The 14,561-nt window shown below is 36.5% G+C and overlaps 2 protein-coding genes across 2 annotated transcripts in view; both read right to left on the bottom strand.

Moving 5' to 3' along the window:
- Positions 1-3,795: 3,795 nt before the first annotated feature.
- LOC124410045 (solute carrier family 46 member 3) lies at positions 3,796-8,739 on the bottom strand. Its single transcript, XM_046888159.1, has 10 exons — positions 8,524-8,739; positions 7,544-7,932; positions 6,973-7,206; positions 6,222-6,573; positions 5,847-6,143; positions 5,479-5,580; positions 5,266-5,403; positions 4,935-5,018; positions 4,669-4,825; positions 3,796-4,203 (listed from the first exon to the last, which is right to left on the bottom strand). The coding sequence occupies exons 2-10, from the start codon at positions 7,562-7,564 to the stop codon at positions 4,065-4,067; spliced, it is 1,524 nt and encodes a 507-aa protein (XP_046744115.1). The 5' UTR covers positions 7,565-7,932; positions 8,524-8,739; the 3' UTR covers positions 3,796-4,064.
- A 5,161-nt stretch (positions 8,740-13,900) lies between these two features.
- The window catches only part of LOC124410041 (adenylate cyclase type 6), a 77,367-nt gene continuing 76,706 nt past the window's right edge, over positions 13,901-14,561 (bottom strand). Inside the window, exon 19 of the mRNA XM_046888155.1 lies at positions 13,901-14,546. Coding sequence (XP_046744111.1) covers positions 14,041-14,546 — 506 coding nt within the window. The 3' untranslated portion in view covers positions 13,901-14,040. The remainder of the gene's footprint in view (positions 14,547-14,561) is intronic.

Genomic DNA, 14,561 nt, shown 5'->3' with positions numbered 1-14,561 from the left:
GCTTAGGATGAGGGAAATTGGAAATATAACTAACGTACGTGGCACGATTATTGGGATGTAATTTTCGAGATTGTCAAATTTTTTCTAGAGGAAAACAATATTGTTTTATGCTTTAGAATTGGATTAATTCATTCATGCAACGTCGAGCTTGCCTTTATTTTTAATATCTCTCTTTTTCTTATTCTCGTTGTTTCAGTTCGTTGCACGGTCTGATTTCCATTGTTCTCTTTTTATTATCACGTTTCAGGTTGTCTTCTGTCATTGTGTAACACCGACGTCTCTAGTTCAGCGTTTGAATTTCGCGCCGCGGTAAATATATTACGCACAGATTTTAAACTGCTCTATAAAGTTTAATACTGCATCATTATATTATACGAAGTAAATTTCTAATGGATAAATTACATCTATATGATACAGAATTGCAATTGATTATGTTTTGCTATAAATAATATTATAAATAAATATTCGCCATTTTATCTTATATTATTATCCTAATTTTTCTTAATATACTCAATCTCTCAAGGACTTTCACAAAAAATGTATTTTCTTACGATCTTGAAAAAAAAAAAAAAAAACCCTGGGGATGTTCGAGGGTAAAAGTCATCATTGCGGTCTTCGGGTCGTTGGTCTTGGATAAGGTCCTAAGTTTGACGCATAAGAAGGCCTTTGTGGTATGGGATAAGCGAGAATGGCACCTGCCGGAACCGGAAGCGGAACAGCGCTTGAAACGGCCATCAAAACCGCGAACAATAACCAAAACAGTCCTTTGACGATCTGAAATGATTAATTTTAGAGATAATGTTTCTACACTCTCAAAAATATCATTTTAATTACACAGCTTTGATGTTCTATTTTAATTACACTAACAGGATTGCTAATAAAATTTTTCGCGGTTTTTTTTCAGAGTTGAAAAAAAAAAACAAAAAAAAAACATAATAACCACAGAAACGAAATCAAGCGATAAATTGAATAAAAAAAAGTTTTGCCTCCGGTTCCTCCCTTTTTTTTTTTTTGCTTGTTTTAATTCGCTTCTAAAATTACCGCTATCGTTAAAAAATATAATATAAACATTTGTAGTATAAAAATTAAATAATATGATTATAAAAAAATATAAAACTGTTAAGCCAATCAAGTATTTGAATGAAAAATTCCATTAGTTTTGTTAGATAGAATGTCGAAAAATAATTGACACGTATTTTTTCTTTTTTCAAATCATATATATATATATTTGTTAATGAACATTGAATTGAAAAAAGAAAAAGTACGTGTCAATTATTTATCGACATTCTATCTAACGGACATAATGCAAGATTTTTAAATTTTCCATTCTAATACCTAATTAACGATGAAAAAGTCAGAAGTAAATTTAGTTACCATGTTGAATGGATGTTTCGGGTCGCGTTTCTTGCACTCGATGCAGCTCTTTGACAGATCAGACTCTGACGAAAAGATGTAAATATTGTCTCTTTATAAGCGAGGAGGGCCTCCATGGAGGTGGGACCGAATTCGGGTCAGAATGGAATACGGCAAATATTCGAATTACAGGTGTGTGTAAGATATCATACATATACACGTCTTCCTATTGCATACGCACTTTCTATTCCATGTAGGCGTGAAAATTTCGCGAAGTTCACCTCGTCAATAAGCCTTCAATTCCCGTTGCCATCTACTTTACATTTTTTATATACATATACGTTTATTCTACTTTCGATTTCCCGCCTTGACCTTACGCGACGATGATAATTTTTTCGTCCTTTTAACGAAACTTCTTTCAAGAGTTTTGTTTTTATAGGTATAATGTTATGTATTGTCAGGAAAACCTAGTGTAGGAGGTGAAAGATAAAAAATATATATGTATTTATACGACGATTGATTTTCATGCGAAAGAAAAATTCAAATATAGGAATAATTAATTCGCTGGATTATTCAGGAAAAATCATTTATCCAGGAAAAAAGAAAATTATTGATTACATCAGAGTCTTTTGCGTCAAATTAACGCTTATAATGCTGAGTAAAAAAAATTCATATCGTTAAGATTATATATATTTATTTCACATAGAATTTTTTCAACCCTCTCAAAGTCTGTAACGAATTGAAATCTGAATTCTGAAATCTTTCACCAAAATTAGATTGGACAATTTTGTTGTGATAATTGTAAAAAATGAAATCTACGCACGATTTCAGCGGCAATCTTGCAAAACGATCTATATTTCGGACCACAATAATTATCCCCGGTACTTTGTTGGTTCTCAAAAACAGGTGAACCCATAGAATCATTACTTCTTTTCATGACTAAATTATAATAGAAAAAAAGTGAATTTTCGTCATTTCATGTCATTCTTACATGGCTAAAATGTAATTTTCCCGGAACGGTTATTTGGATGAATTATCGTTGTATATAACATAAATATACTATACGCACATAAATAATTACTTGCATCTATTTTCACTAGTCGGTATTCCGCGATAATTTTTCTAAGCTGACGTAATTATTTTCTTGCGTGAATTGTCCGTCATGCAAAGTATTAACGACAGGTACGTTGTGTGTATAAATTTATACCACGCGATGCGTGTTGGTACGTACAGACATACATTCACGAGATAAGTTCTGTGTGAGAGATAAGCATCGCCGTTTGCGTGTTATAAATCACACGAGATTCAATCTATGTGTAAATAAAAGCTGCCAAAATCGCGCCGTAGTTTGAAAATTCGCAAGAAGTAATTGATTAATTTTTTGATTCACGTTTTTTGGATAACGTGTACACTATGAAGTCAGGACGTGTGAAATTCCTGCACGAAAAGCGGTAACACCGCTTATCGCTAAAAAATTTCGTACACTGCGACTAATTCGCAGTTGCAATTCCTTGTCAGTTATTAACGTATCTTTTCACTAATTTACTTCAGTTTTTAGGTCTATTTTGCCTTCATCATATTATTATTATTATTACGTTTTCAGGTATATGATTGACTTATGAGAAATTTGCGACTTCGCGGTCCTTGACATCTTTTTACCAGCTGAATACAAATCAGTCCTTTACCCAAATATTCTCCGGCAGGAACTTGTCGGTTGTGTTTTAGTACAGCGGTTAATTTTATTCGGACGGACGAGGATCGAGGACGTCCAGGTTTTTTTTTTACTTGTAAAATGAACTTGTCCCTACGCTCGTTTGTCTCCCGTTTTACAGGCTAAGTTGCGATAATCAATCGAAGCCAGAATTCGAAAAGATGAAGAAGAAGATAAAAAAATCTACAATCTGCTTTCACGAGCAGCCGCTTAAAATTTTACACTTTCAAATTTGCAAACGTGTGACACTAAAAATTTTTTCAATAACAATTTTTCTGCAGATCAATGTAAAAATAATCAATTTTAGAAGTGAGAATTTTTAGAACTCATATACATAGTTATGGTAACAGTTGCAAGCTCAAAATTCTGTCGAAAGTTACAGAAATTGGTACGTTTCTATTTCTATAGTAAAATGAAAAAATAACGGGGTGAAGAAAAAAATACTAAGCCTATATTGTAATTAATAACTAATTTGGATATGTATTTTTGTTTGTACTAAATTAAGATAATTAGTCTTTTATTCGATAGAAATTTATCTGTATTAATCTAAAATCTTTCGTCAAAATCATTGAGCGTTCTGTTATCCCGTTAATTTTGAGTCAACGGGAAAACTGACTGAAAAATTCTACTACAGCTGATATCGATAGAAAAATGTTACCAGATAGCTTATATCGATATAAGGCAGACTTGTACGAGGCTCACGGTTATAAAAATTCAATTGTTCTATTTTGTTTTCAGTCTGATTCAAGGTATAGTTAAGATTCGCGTAGAGCTGTTGTGTATGATACATACATATACATATATATTATATGTATATTATGTAGGTTCGAAATATGCATCAGCTTATTAAAGCCGTACAAATTTGAACATCACTGACAATTCACGAAGTAGCTGCTAATTCGAATATAATACCTATATAGACTAAATATGGCAGTCTACGTGTATAAATTAATAATTAACTATAATTCTAAATCACGTTTAACGCGTATTTTCTCGCAAGTCAAGCTACAGCGTTCGTTTTCTCGTCAAACGATTCAAGCGATGGATCGTTCTTGGTGAGTTCCGGAGAACTGCAGATACTGTCGGTCTCTTCATTCACGGATTCCAACCGTCGGGATCCCAGGGACACGTGAATCACCCTTGAAGAACGAAAGATAAATTAAACAATTTGTTGATTAGCGATATGAAATAAAAAGAACTGACTCGGAGAACTACGAGACTCGAACGATTCGAATGATTTCACGGTTTCACTGGTTACCGAAAAAAATGGAATTAATTAAGTAAATTAATCAGAAGTGACTTGGATTTTGGTTCAGATCGTTTAGCATGACATACAGGGATTTAAACGACTTGGAAATTCTTCAATTTACTTGAAATAAGTAAAAAGATTTGAAAAGGCTTAGAGCTGATTCATGACTTCATGAATGAAAACGAAGTTAAGTTATTTTGTATATGAGTTGAGTAAATGCCAAGTGATCTCAAGTTACTTCGGAAAAGAGTTCAACGAACTTCTCTGCAAATGTATAACCACTTGCATCTGACTTGCTAGAAGTAAGCCTCATACTCGCTTTCAGGATTGCACTGCAATTTCGTTTTATACTCACATACTAAGTAGCAGAACTGCGATTTGAGTGCTGAACGTCAGCCAGTAAATTGAGCTTGGAGTCGTCTTTACAGTGGCGTTGTAAAGTTGAGAGTATAAGACGGTGCTGACGAGCGGTACAGCATTGTCACACACGGACAGAAGAGCAAACACTTTCCCTGAAAATGGTTTCGAATATGTATAACGCTAAGTACTGTTCTTGCGCTAGCCGCACGTATGGATCGGTCCAACTTTAGACCCTTTCAAATCAGGCAATAGCAAATGTACCTCTTTCTGACACTGGAACAACCTTTGACATCATCGACCTGAGAACTGGCGCCACTATTGGACCCAAAGCAGCGACCACGGCACCTGAAAACGAAAGCGAATGGATTACCGGAAGTTCATTTTTCACGAGAGCAATGATTTCAGTGACACTATAGTATATTCTTTTATGGATGATTCCACGGTTAGATTCATCTGAGAAATCGAGAAAATGCGGCAACCATTCTCCACGTAATCTCAAAGTGTTTTTAAGTGAGTCTAATGTTCCTGATCCCTGGAATCGATCCCAGCTTTGATTGACTGTGCAAGTAAATGGTTATTATGAGACACTAACCTACGTAGAACAGAGCCGGGCTAGTTGCAGTTGCGTAAAAGACACGGCCACTCGCATGGGATATTGCTCCAACGGCTACAATCAAGGTGTCTCGCATCCTAAAGACTTTACTCATGATCGGAATGCCGAAGAGCATTGCTGAAACGAAATGTGATGTAGAGTTGACAAATTCGTTAGGAATTGGGTTGTTATAAATCGATCATAATCGCTTACCTACGACGAATAAACTCGATTGGACGGTTCGGAATCTACTGAAAGTTGCAACGTCCCATGAGAATGTTTTCACGGTGTAGAGGTAGCTCTTTTCTCTCTCGTCTGGAAAATGCATGTAAAACTTTTGGTCATCGAAAAAGACAAAGACGAAGAAAGTATACATGATAAAGTATCGACTTCGTAATATCCGGTCAAACGTGAAATCGAATTCGAGGAGAGTTCAAGGCAAACGAAACTCCTCGGAAAATACAAACGAGAATATTTTCGCGTGCCGTTTGTGCCCGTCACTTTGCGGTTGAAATTATCTTTGAAATTTGATCCTTGAAACTGGTATAAGGACTGATAATATCCAAAACAGGGTGAATTACTTCTTTGGAAGGTGTAAAGAGCCATGGCCAACAGCAGAGTCCACAAGTAGAGTCTCCTGCGTTCGGGTCTCGGCTTGATCAAAGTATTTATACTGGCAACGACGTGTTTCTTGTCAAAATAATCGAGGAACACGTTGCTCCCCCTATCCAGCGGCATCTGCTGCGGTGTCGTTCTCATTTCTAGTCTCAAGACGGAGTAGATAACGGCGAGAATTAGGAGCGTACCGTTGATGGCGAACATTATCGTGTAGGACTTGTTGACCACATTGTTGAACAGATAGGAGCCCAGGCTAATTCCTGGAACAGAAAAATGGACTGTTAGCGACCGATTCCATTCAGTCCCCACCTGAAACACATCGAATCTGAAGTTCTGACCTGTAGGCATAGTGCTCAAGTAAACCACGTCCAGAATGGCGACGCGAATTGTTCGCTGAGTGACCGAAGACACGTCCGAAATGTAAGAGAAGCAGCTTGCGAATATCGCGACGTCACTGCCCAGTATGGCCATTGGCAAGCTAGCCGTGTAGAGGACCATGTTCAATGTCCAGGTGTCCATTACCGAGTTCACCACGATCATGAAGGAGAATATTATCTTCCCAATCAGCGCGATCACCAACGGAGCTTTTCTCCCTCGGCGATCACTCCAATTCCCGTTAAAGAGTGCCAGGATTATGGGGAATGCATGGCTTGCGATGTCGTTCCATTGCTGGAAGGTCGATACCGTCACCTGGAAATATTGTATGTTTACTTATTTTTTTTTCGCGGTGATGCTGAAAAGAATTCCTCGCGTGAATATAACGAGATATTACACAACGAGTTTAAAGTGTTGGGGCAACTCTCTTATCACATAAATCTTATGAAAACAGATGTTCAAAAGAAAAATCTGCTGGCAAAGAACGAGCGTCACTTCGTAAAATAATTAACCATAACCAATTACCGTCCGGCTTCGAGATCGTATCCAAAGGTTATCTGCAAGGCAAGATGTGACTATAAGGCAATTCGAGCTATCTGATCGATTTTGCAAGGACAAATCTAGATCGGCGACGTCGAGTGGCCGTCAAATCCATCGTCATGAATGAGTCAATTGGCCGGAGCGAGTGTCAAGTGAATTTGGCGAGTTGCTTACTTGAACTTCTGTCTGCAGCGTATCGTTCCCGGTTAAATTGTCGCAGATCTCTTCCGACAATCCATGGTCGACGCGGCACGCTTTGTTCACGTAGAAGGCCTGCTCGACGACGGAAGTCGTCATGTAAGCCATCATATAGAGCCACATTGTGGGCTCCACCGACACGTAGCGAATCCATCCGAAATACCTTTTGCAGAGGTTCGGCTTCCGCACTTCCACGTTGATGGACCTCGTCTGAAACATCCGGCGCAATGAATTACTCGTATGATTCAATGCTCCGAGTGACCTCGGAGTTTATCTCGAGTGCAACGAATGACCCGCCAACCCACATCTCGCGTAGATTCTTCCGTGCGTCTTTGCGTCGACTTATCACCTCATCGCATCGTCGCCGTTGAATGAAACCATAATAACACACTTGAAAGTTTATCAACAAAGTGTTGCAAGCAAACAAATTCTGCCTGAGATTGATCAAAGGCTTGTGTATTTTGTGGCAATATATCTTTTTCAACGACGACGTCTTCTAGATCTGGTATCGATTATTAAATCTCATCAAGAATGTTTAATGGCTTACCTCGGAGTTGGACGAGCTCATTCTTATCTTGAACCAGTTCTCGACGCCGGGGAAAAACACTCTTCAACTTCTTAGCCACTTGTTTCGAAGCGGTTTCAGAACCCTCTGACTATCGAGCTGTTGCATAAGCAGGTTTCATCTTTCTGCAACGGATCTTAATCGCGCGCTGTTTGTGTAGGTATTACAGGAAATTTGCGCACGCTGCTATTATAGCAGCTGCCTCGTTTTATGAGTAAAAGTCGAGCGTCGTTAGCTTATGAACTGGTTTTACTGGAAGCGCGGTTCTGTCCGGATCATTGAGTTTTTCCCCCATTAAACTTCTATCGGAAAGTGAAATCTCTCGATAAGAGGCAATCGATGTAGATCTTTCAGCCACCTGACGTACATATCTGTAGATCACAAAAGTATTACAATTATTTTTACAGATAACAATCAGCAATGCGGGTCGACGTTGAATAACATCCGCAAGGAAGAGACTGTTTTCTTTGAAAATGTTTCACCAGGCTCAGAAAAAAAGACGCCCGAGAAAACGTGAAGTAGAAATGAATATCTCATTTTTTGGCTGCACGGATCAATGTGATTTCAGGTGATGAGAATCGCGACGAATTTTTTCACCTGTCGCGCAAACTTTACTGCCACGGTTACTCGGTTTTTATTTTAATTTTTTTTCTTCATTTTAAGTCGTATATTTTCGAAATCGATTTTTAGTTACAAGAAATGGAAATCTGAAAAATATCAATTCATAGTCATTCGAAACATCTAATTTCATAATTAAAGAAAAAACAGATTCTGAAGATAGTTGCGAGCCAAAATTACAGAGCAAATTTGTTGAAAAGAATTAAGAAATAATAACACAGGTTTCTATTGAGACGGATAAATTTCGATTTTATGATATCCGAAGACTGGAAAGAAAAGGAATGAAACGCGTTCGGTTTTCCCGAGCCGTACGTATCATCCCGCGAAATACGAAACGAGCTCACCCATCAAGTGTCCTTGAGGCCAAATTCACACGGTCCGCATTTGAAAAGGACCAGTTTTCTCATTTTTCCCGCTGCTCATGCGCTCCGTTCAATCCTCGTCTACCGCAGCGCTACACAGAGTTCTGTGCTAATCAAGGCACTGAACACATGCGGCTGAACACGCGGTGGATCCATGGACATTCAGGAGTGAATGATACTCAAGTGGATCGCAGCCGACTGAGAAATGCTCGGTCAGTTGGCCATTCGCGGGACTTGCCGCGTTTCGAGCGCGTTAAAAATCACTCGAGGTCGTTTCATCAGCCTTATTCTTCCTCGTTAGACGCGACAGCAGACCGGCCGGCGTTCTCGGAGTTCTCTCGAAGTTTCCTATCGACTAAAGTTGGAACGATCGTATCTCGACGTCGTTCGCGCAGCTTCGTTTGCGCAGGCGCCAGGGTCACGTGACTCGGAGCTATTGATTCCGATTGGACGAAGAAGGTGAAAGAACTTTGAACGTAGCTACGAAAGGCATTGTTCTTCACTTAGGCTCGAGTTATAAAAGCGGGAAATTTTTTCCCACGACTAATCGAGTTCGAAAAATGCTCGTCGATTAATTCTAGGCTGACCCATCGGTGCAATATGGTTACGGGTTTCAAGTTGCGTGCATCATTGATATCTCGAAAATGAATTGGACTTTCATGAGAAATTAAATAATCTTACCGTCAACTTGCTCAGAGTCAATTGCTCGGTTATTTAAACCGTCCCGGTGTCTGGTTCTTAGTTTTTTTTTTTTTTTTTAAGACGTTCAGCACTCTAGCTGTGTTACGTAACTCGCATTCATATCGTTTTTATTAGCTATATTGAAGCACTCTGGATGACTGAGAGTTGTTGAAATTTCAAACAGAGACGTTCTTCTTGGTGGTAAACTTTGTGTGTAAAGAATAAATTCGATCGGTTATCACGTGTATAACTATATACTATGAGAAATATAATTTTTACACTTGAGGATCATGTTTGATTCACCTTTGAACAAATGTATTTTCTTTATTACTTCGATAAAAATTTGTTTACTTTTCATTTGTAATTAAATTTTATTACAGTGAGAAAATTTTCATCTCATTTCTGGTTATCCTCTGCAACCTCATTCATTATACAGTGCATTCGTTTTAGGCCATTAAATATAATACACCAAATTTGTCTTATTTAATTCATTATAATATATAGCAATGCATGTATTTAATTAGGTAGTTATACCATTTTCTCGATACAGTGTAAGTGTCTACTAGGCTCTGAATACCGGCATAGATTACGAAGTTGAATGATGCGTTAATTCGTTAAATTGGTTGCGCGCGGTTATTCGAGTAGCTGAGGAACGCGAGTCGATCATCCTTGGAGATAAGTTATTGCCGCAATAATAATTGACGCCAAAAGTATACAACTTGCTCGTGTGTAATTATGTATAAGAGACATGGGAGCTGGGCAGTTATAATATACCCATGACAAATTAACGTTATCGTCTTGATATAGTTTAATCGTTTGAATATTTACTCTGAGGATTGAGGATTGATTCTACCTTTTGATAATTTGATATGGCGTCATATACAATTTGAAATTCACTTCAAGTATAGCATAGATACGGTACAATATAATGGCACGATATACGGATCATTCACGTAATATTGACTATACGCTGCATTTCTATTATTTATATTCTCCTTCTTATCAGTCGAGTATTTGAAATACGTTTCGTAAATTGTTTACACGATAAAACAAGTGTATATAATATATAGATCTACTAACGCATACGGGTTCAAGGCTGAACTTTAACATTCGATTTATCGGATCGAAATTTTGATATAATTGGAAAAAATAATTCATAATTATAATAAATATTGTAAGTACGTAACGAAAGTCGTTGCACTGTAATTCGGTGAAACGTTGAGATCAACGCCACGCTTCTTCCCATCTTTCAGATAAGACTGTACAATAATATACGCAATATTAACGTCGACGAAATACCCGACTGATATTTTATGTGCGGTACAATATACATATGAATACGTATATATTACGTACCAGCATGTTACACATTTTACATATTATTTTCATCACTTATCATACATAGTAATTGGATACACACATTTACAAACGTTAAGGTACTCGCCAGACATCGACACATACGAGTACATGATTAGTATTATTTAAGAGCTATATTTCACGGTGATAAAAGTTTTCCGATGGTGTTCAAACACGAATATTTTTTTTCTTTTTTTTCTCGCTTCCTTTAAATTAGCCATCGAAAAACGAGAAATCCAATTGAAAAATTCAGTTCAAGTGTTAAATTTGAATAAATTAGAACGAAAATACTTTCTTTATTATTATTATCATTATTATTATTATTATAATCTCTTCGGTATTTCAGGATGTTGTAAGAAATTTATTTATTTTTCATCGTGACAAAAGTTTTCCGATCCCATTCAAAATGAATTCTTCCTTTTTTTTTCTCGCTTCTCTGAGTTATCGCAAAACGAGAAATCCAATTGAAAAATAATCAGTTCAACTGTTAAATTTCAATAAATCTGAACGAAACTTCTATCTTTTTATTATTATAATCTTTTTTTCAAGGAACGATAACACAGATTGGATTAATGGGGATTAAAAAAATAAGTGATATCCACAGTTTATTTCATTATTATTTTCTTATCTTCCAAAAATCCTATTATTTACCTCTATAATGTATGTATATATGTATTGTATATACCTATAGTTCATTTCATATACTCACGATGTTTTATATTTAAATATAATAAATATTGTATGTATATTTACAGAACAATCACATATGTATACGCTAAATAATAATAGTAATAATAATAATACCAAATAATAATAATGATAACAACAACAATGATCATATATACCTGTAATATGTTGTATTATATTATTTATAAAGTACAGCCAAGGATGAACAATATCTCAATTATTCTTTATTATAAATTAATGGTTCCGATCTGATTTCTTTTACTCTCCGCGTATGTGTTTGATTTCTCATTCTTATCTCTGTTGTTGTTGTTGTTGTTGTTATTTTTTTTTCTTCTTTTTTCTATATTCGTTCGTATTATAGTTTTTCTGTTTTCGTGTATTACATCTCTTTCAATCATTCCACGTGGTCCCGTTCGTATATACCATCATTTCTCTTTCTCAAAGTACAATATTCAATATACATATGTATATACATATAACATATCACTATACACATAATATATTATTTATATTCAACCTATTTTAAACTACAGCTTGAATTCATTTTTTCGAAGCTTCGTAACTTTCGTCGTATTCCTTGCCTCAAACTTTTCTTATTTTCGTTGTATTATGGTGACTTTAAATAACGATGATGAAATTTTTATTTCACCTATGATTAGCTCTCTTTCATCCTCTAGGTATATTGACTAGAAAGGTTTAAGTGCGTAATTTAGCGCCTGTAAGACTTTATTTAACCCGCGTGGCTCGAACAGAACCTTCGCATCTTTTTCGCTTATATATACGGGATATATATATATATTAATAATTATTAAACACGTATATTTGCATGTTTTGCATATGTATAGAAAAGACGCAGCTGTAAAATTTTTCAATTTTTCAAGTACCCAGTTATTCTTAATCCAATGTTTTTCGCAGTTTTGGATTTTTGTTAACCATAAAATCGTGCAGATCGTTCAATTAGCGATAATTAATGATTAAGTTTAGAGATTATTCGCCCTTAGAGAAGATTGGCACGTTAAATCTGCAGAAGACATTTCATCTCTTTTGTCTAATTACGTACGTACAAAATATTACTAATTAAAATTATTCTTATGGATCTCGGCTGTTTCGTTTTGATTTCAATTTTCTCCCAACCTCAAACACTGTAAAATCTTCGCCGTAAGTTATCAAAATTCTCGTTTAACTAATTAACGGAAAATATTTGGTTTTTAAAAATAATTCAACTTCAAGTCAATTATACTATATTAACTGCTGATTAAATTAGTTGAGATAAATAAAATGAGATAGATCAAATATCGGTATTTCGATTTACTTGTAAAATGATCAAACGTAATAAATATGTGATCGCAAAAGTTCGATAACTTTACTTTTACGTAATTACGACATGACACTATAATAAATTTGTTGGAATTGGAGAAACTTTTCTCACAACGTTTTACAATCTTTGGTTGGAAATAATTGACAATAATAAGTCAATTTATATTATTGGGAAATTGACACACCTACAATTTCAGTTTTGTTAAAGGTGTTTGATAAAATCGAATGAACTGGTTGGTATTCCACCGTGACGTGTGAAATGGAAGTGTTTTTTTTTTTCATTTTCTTTTTCTTTTTCTTTTTGTCAACAAATATCCTTTTACATTAAGCATCTAATCATCGTCATACACGTCCGGCTGTAACATTCAGGATAGACTTTTTCTATTTCGTATCCTTAAGCGGAAAGCTTTTTGAAAAAATAACTATAACGTGAGAAAATACACGCCGGAAGCAAAGGGACGCGAATATTTTCTCCAGAGGTATAAAAAATTCTATCCTCAAGAGGAACGTATTATGTAATAGGCATATTTTTTCTGGGAGGATTAGAAAAGGACATTAGCGTGATCGCGCATTGTCGTTTAATCCCTCGACGACGATGTGTACAAGTTATGTGCCTATTTTTGTCGCCATGTTCCGACCTTAGACCTTCCCTTAATCGATCGGAAAATTATAATCGGTATTATATATGCACACCGCGAAGCCGGAAGCCATAAATTGTCCATGCAGGTAAATTCGTAAAGCATGATTTAAATTCGATTTATGTTAACGCAAGCATTATCAAAGATTTCCTATCATAAGCAATCATTGGAATGTAAAAGAATTGATTTTCGGTCATGGTCGATAACTTTAACGCCCCGTCATCACAAATAGGCTCAAATGTATTCAACGTCCAACTTTGGGTGTCGTCAATTCTAATACAGACACTCTTCAGAACTATTTTTTATCTCAAATTTCGACATAATATCCCAAGGAATGTGTTGCCTTAAATTTTAATTATTAAAAAATGAATTTTCTCCTGAAGAAGTGAAGTATATATTTTTTTTATCTTTGTATAATTTCTTTTAGCTTAGGGAAGAATTTTTTTTTGTTTCTTTTTTAATTCGTACGTTCTCGAGAATTATTTTTTTCAGACACGTCGTCATTTGACACAATATGAAATCTGAATAAAACAATGTATTTTGCAATTTGTCTAATATCTTTCATACTTGTTTCATATTGATACAGATGGATTATAATTTCGAGATAGCAGTAATTCCGAAATCGATGAGATTAATTCGCCAAAACAGGAATTAAACCTCGATTTTGAGGCTTTCTGGCAATTGATTGTTAGCGAGATTCTTCTAACAGACTTTTCTCCACTAAACTTTAGCGTTCGATTTAGTGGTAGTCTGCCCATTCGTATGTACCAAACCTCGATAAAAGTCGTCTTGCAAAAGGCCCAAAACCTCTCAAACTACCCTAAAGCGCCACGACGCCATTTCTCGACGGGATTCGCTCGACAACCCCCGAATTATTGTTAGAATTCGTCCGTTTGAGAGATTTGACCGAGTTTTGGTTCGCCTTGGAGAATGCGGAGTTGCTGTCCTCGCTCCTCGGTCCGTCGAGGAAGTACGTAACCATGCTCCCCTTCCCCTTGACCTGAATACTCCCCCTGCAGGTGAGCGGGTAACCCTTTTGGTGGAGGATATCGCGGACCTCCTGCGTCACCTGGATGCCGTCCAAAACCCCCGTCGAGTCCATTCGCGAGGCGACGTTCACCGCGTTCCCCCATATGTCGTACTGCGGCTTACGGGCTCCGATGACACCCGCGACTACCGGTCCGATGTTGATTCCAACCCGCATGCGAAAGTTGTTGAAACTGTGCTCATTCACGTACGACAACTGGTCGCGAATCCTTAACGCGTAGTCGGCCATCGCCGTTATGTGCCTGTAGTCCTGCATGTCGCAGGTGCTCTTCGTAAGTCCTGCCAAATTTGTAC

This window comes from Diprion similis, chromosome 8 (genome assembly GCF_021155765.1).
Source record: "Diprion similis isolate iyDipSimi1 chromosome 8, iyDipSimi1.1, whole genome shotgun sequence".
Classification (NCBI taxonomy): Eukaryota; Metazoa; Arthropoda; class Insecta; order Hymenoptera; family Diprionidae; genus Diprion; species Diprion similis.
This window is presented reverse-complemented; position numbering and strand designations above follow the sequence as displayed.

What these genes read in the sequence shown, in the direction of transcription:
- LOC124410045 (XM_046888159.1), bottom strand. Translation starts at nt 7,564, where the DNA reads ATGAGCTCGTCCAACTCCGAG. An exon ending in CCCGGCTCTGTTCTACGTAG is followed by an intron (nt 5,019 to 5,265) that starts GTTAGTGTCTCA and finishes TTTCGTTTTCAG; the next exon opens with GTGCCGTGGTCGCTGCTTTG. An exon ending in GCAGTTCTGCTACTTAGTAT is followed by an intron (nt 4,204 to 4,668) that starts GTGAGTATAAAA and finishes TCGTTCTTCAAG; the next exon opens with GGTGATTCACGTGTCCCTGG.